This window comes from Rattus rattus, chromosome 12 (genome assembly GCF_011064425.1).
Source record: "Rattus rattus isolate New Zealand chromosome 12, Rrattus_CSIRO_v1, whole genome shotgun sequence".
NCBI lineage: Eukaryota > Metazoa > Chordata > Mammalia > Rodentia > Muridae > Rattus > Rattus rattus.
The window spans coordinates 72,743,643-72,747,365 of record NC_046165.1 but is presented as its reverse complement, the minus strand read 5'-3'; the positions used below and the strand labels follow the sequence as shown (position 1 = coordinate 72,747,365).

General features: G+C 39.4%; 1 protein-coding gene across 1 annotated transcript; it reads left to right on the top strand.

Annotated features, from left to right (window-relative positions):
• The first annotated feature begins 2,439 nt into the window (after positions 1-2,439).
• On the top strand, positions 2,440-3,408 carry LOC116913714 (olfactory receptor 11G2-like). Its single transcript, XM_032918009.1, has one exon. It carries the CDS (start codon positions 2,473-2,475, stop codon positions 3,406-3,408), a length of 936 nt encoding a protein of 311 aa, XP_032773900.1. The 5' UTR covers positions 2,440-2,472.
• The last annotated feature ends 315 nt before the right edge of the window (positions 3,409-3,723 follow it).

Below are 3,723 nucleotides of genomic sequence, written 5' to 3'. Positions count from 1 at the left end.
AAAGGCCATTCATAGACTGCCCCGATGTACAATCCTGTCCATCCACAGATGCCAAACCGTGACACTATTGCTGATGCCAAGAGGTGCTTACAAACAGGAGCCAGTATGGCTATCCTCTGATACCTCCGCCAGCAACAGATGCAGATACTCACAGAAAACCATTTGTCTGAGCCCAGGGACCTCAATGGAAGACATAGGGGAAGGACCAAAGTTGATTGCAACCCCATAGGAATAACAAAAGTATCAACTAATCAGACCCCTCAGAGCTCCCAGAGACTAAACCACCAACCAAAGAGTACACATGGGCGGCTCCATGGCTCTTGCTACATATGTAGCAGAGGATTGCCTTATCTCTCATCACTGGGAGAGGAGGCACTTGGTCCTGGGGAGGCTTGATGTCCCAGAGAAGTGGGATGGTACAGAGGTGAGGCAGGAGTGGGAGGGCAGGTAGGGGAGCACCTCCTTAGAGGCAAAGGGAAGGGAGTTGGGATGGGAGGGTTCATGGAGGAAAGACCAGGAAGGGAGATAACATTTGAAATGTAAACAAATAAAATGATTAATTAAAAAACTCAAAAAAAACATGAATGTGGGTACCCTTGCGTTTGGAGCACAGAAGTTTAGAATTGAGAGTTCATCTTGGTAGATTTTTCCTTTGGTGAGTATGAAGTGTCCTTCCCTATCTTTTTTGATAACTTTCAGTTGAAAGTTGATTTTATTGGATATTAGAATGGCTACTCCAGCTTGTTTCTTCAGACCATTTGCTTGGACATTTTTTCCCAGTCTTTTATTCTTAAGTTGTCTCTGTCTTTGTAACTGAAGTGAGTTTCCTGTATGCAACAAAATGCTGGGTCCTATTTACATATCCAGTCTGTTGGTCTATGTCTTTTTATTGGGGAATTCAGACCATTGATGTTAAGAGATATTAAGGAATAGTGATTGTTTCCTGTTATTTTTGTTAGAGGTGGACTATGCATTTGTGTGACTATCTTCTTTTGGGTTTGTTGCAAGAAAATTGATTTCTTGATTTTTCTAAGGTGTAGTTTCTCTCCTTGTGTTGGAGTTTTCAATCTATTATCCTTTATAGGATTTGAGGAAAGATATTGTGTAAATTTGGTTTTGTCATGGAATGTCTTGGTTTCTCCATTTATGTTAATTGAGAGTTTTGCTGGGTATAGTAGCCGTGGCGGGTATTTGTGTTCTCTTAGTGTTGGTATGACATCTACCCAGGATCTTCTGACTCTCATAGTCTCTGTTGAGAATTCTAGTGTAATTCTAATAGGTCTGCCTTCATATGTTACTTGCCCTTTTATTCTATTTGGATAATCTAGATGTTCTTGACAAAGATTAAGAGGGGTTGAGGGAGGGCACTTTATCTCTGGATTTTTAATGGTAGATATCAATCTCAGAGTATCTCACATGAGGAGCAAGTACTCTATCATTAAGATGCATCCCAGCTACCACTGAGCTGCATCCTCAACCCAAATTAATATTCTTCTGAGAGAGACACACAACTCCCAGTGAGCCCATGTCAACTTCATCAAACTATTGATATTGAATTTAACTTTCATTGCCTATGTCTTTAAGTTCTAGTTACTCATGAATAGCTACTATAAATTTTTATGTATTTATACATGAGTAAATTACTTAAAGAAATGACTCAATAGATTAGGCTGAAATACAGGTATTTGCCAATAATATTAGGTTACATTAAAGTTCCATTTCTTATTTTGGCAGTCTTGAGGACCAGGCCAGGACTTAATGAATGTTAGGTGGGTATCCTCCCATTAAGCTACAATGATAATCCAAAACTCTCAAATTTTTTTCTGCTAAGAGTTATCAAGTACACATCTAAAAACAAATGTACCGGGTGACAATTTCAAGAATACTAATGAAATATATTCATTCATTTTTTTTCTTTTTTCATTTGTTTAGCTCATTGTTTGATTGTTTTTGTTTGAAACAGGATTGCATGTAGCCCAAGCTAAACTCAAATTTAGTATATGCTTGACAATGTCCTTGAACTCCTAACACACTTGCTTCAACCTTTCAAGTGCAGGTATGTACAACCATTAACAGATTTCACTCATTTTTCTTAACCAAGAGATATTTCTAAATATAAGGATAATGCATATCTCCCATCACATCCAAAATAATATTCCTTGATATACCAATTACATCAATCTATGCTTACAATGGTGTCTAATGAAGAAACATTCAACCTGGTCTTTTTACATCAATGGAAGAGAAACAGAGGAATGTCTAGTTATGCAACACAGACTTGGAGCTTCATCTTATTTTGCTCAATTCTGAATATCCAGTACTCAGAAAATACCTAGAAGACAATAAGACTCCAATAAATATTAAATAGATGATGAGCAAACTATTCAGTTTCCAGTTTGGGCAAAAATTAAACTCCCTCAGCTATTTCTAGAATACTCAAAATTTTCTGGTGCTTTCACAGGTCACAGACAGATGAAAACCTTCAGCAGCACCATAAATTCCAGCACCATCACTGGTTTCATCCTCTTGGGCTTCCCCTATCCCAGGGAGGGGCAAATCCTCCTCTTTGTCCTCTTCTTCATTGTCTACCTCCTCATCCTCATGGGCAACGCATCCATCATCTGTGCTGTGTGCTGTGATCAGAGACTCCACACCCCTATGTACCTCCTGCTGGCCAACTTCTCCTTCCTGGAGATCTGGTATGTCACTTCCACAGTCCCCAACATGTTGGCCAACTTCCTTTCTGAAACCAAAGTCATCTCTTTCTCTGGATGCTTCCTGCAGTTCTATTTCTTCTTCTCCTTTGGTTCTACAGAATGCTTTTTCCTGGCAGTCATGGCATTTGATCGCTACCTTGCCATCTGCAGGCCTCTACATTACCCTGCCCTCATGACTGGACGCCTCTGCAACATCCTTGTGATCAGTTGCTGGGTGCTTGGTTTCCTCTGGTTCCCTGTTCCCATCATCATCATCTCCCAGATGTCCTTCTGTGGGTCCAGAATTATAGACCACTTCCTGTGTGACCCAGGACCCCTGTTGGCCCTTGCCTGTTCCAGAGCCCCATTGATGGAGGTTTTTTGGACAATTATAATGACTCTGCTCCTGGTTCTTCCTTTCCTCTTCATCATGGCATCTTATATATTGGTCCTAAGAACTGTGTTTAGAGTTCCTTCAAGAGATGGACAAAAAAAGGCCTTCTCCACTTGCGGGTCACATCTGACCGTAGTTTCACTCTTTTATTGTTCAGTGATGAAAATGTATCTGAGCCCGACATCTGCGCATGAAGCTGGAATGCAGAAGCTTGTGACTCTATTTTATTCTGTGGGTACTCCACTCCTTAATCCTGTAATATACAGTCTGAGGAACAAAGATATGAAAAACGCCCTGCTGAAGATTTTAAGAACATAAAAATTGTATTTTAAGCATGTAAATCACATTTAAATACATTTGTCAAAGTCATCTATATATCCTAATACAGACACACACACACACACACACACACACACTCACACACACACACACACACACACACACATATATATATATATATATAATTCAACCACAAGAATGATTAAATTGTGCCATTTACAGCATCATTAATCCATTATCAGTTCCATTTGGAAGACTTTGTGTTAAGTAAAATATGTCAGTTATGGGAAGTCATATATTGCATGCTCCCATTTATGTGTAGAAAGTTTTAAAATGAATTGGATAATGTTTACC

Excerpts from the sequence above, each read along its gene's own strand:
- LOC116913714 (XM_032918009.1), top strand. The coding sequence starts at position 2,473 with ATGAAAACCTTCAGCAGCACCATAAATTCCAGCACCATCACTGGTTTC.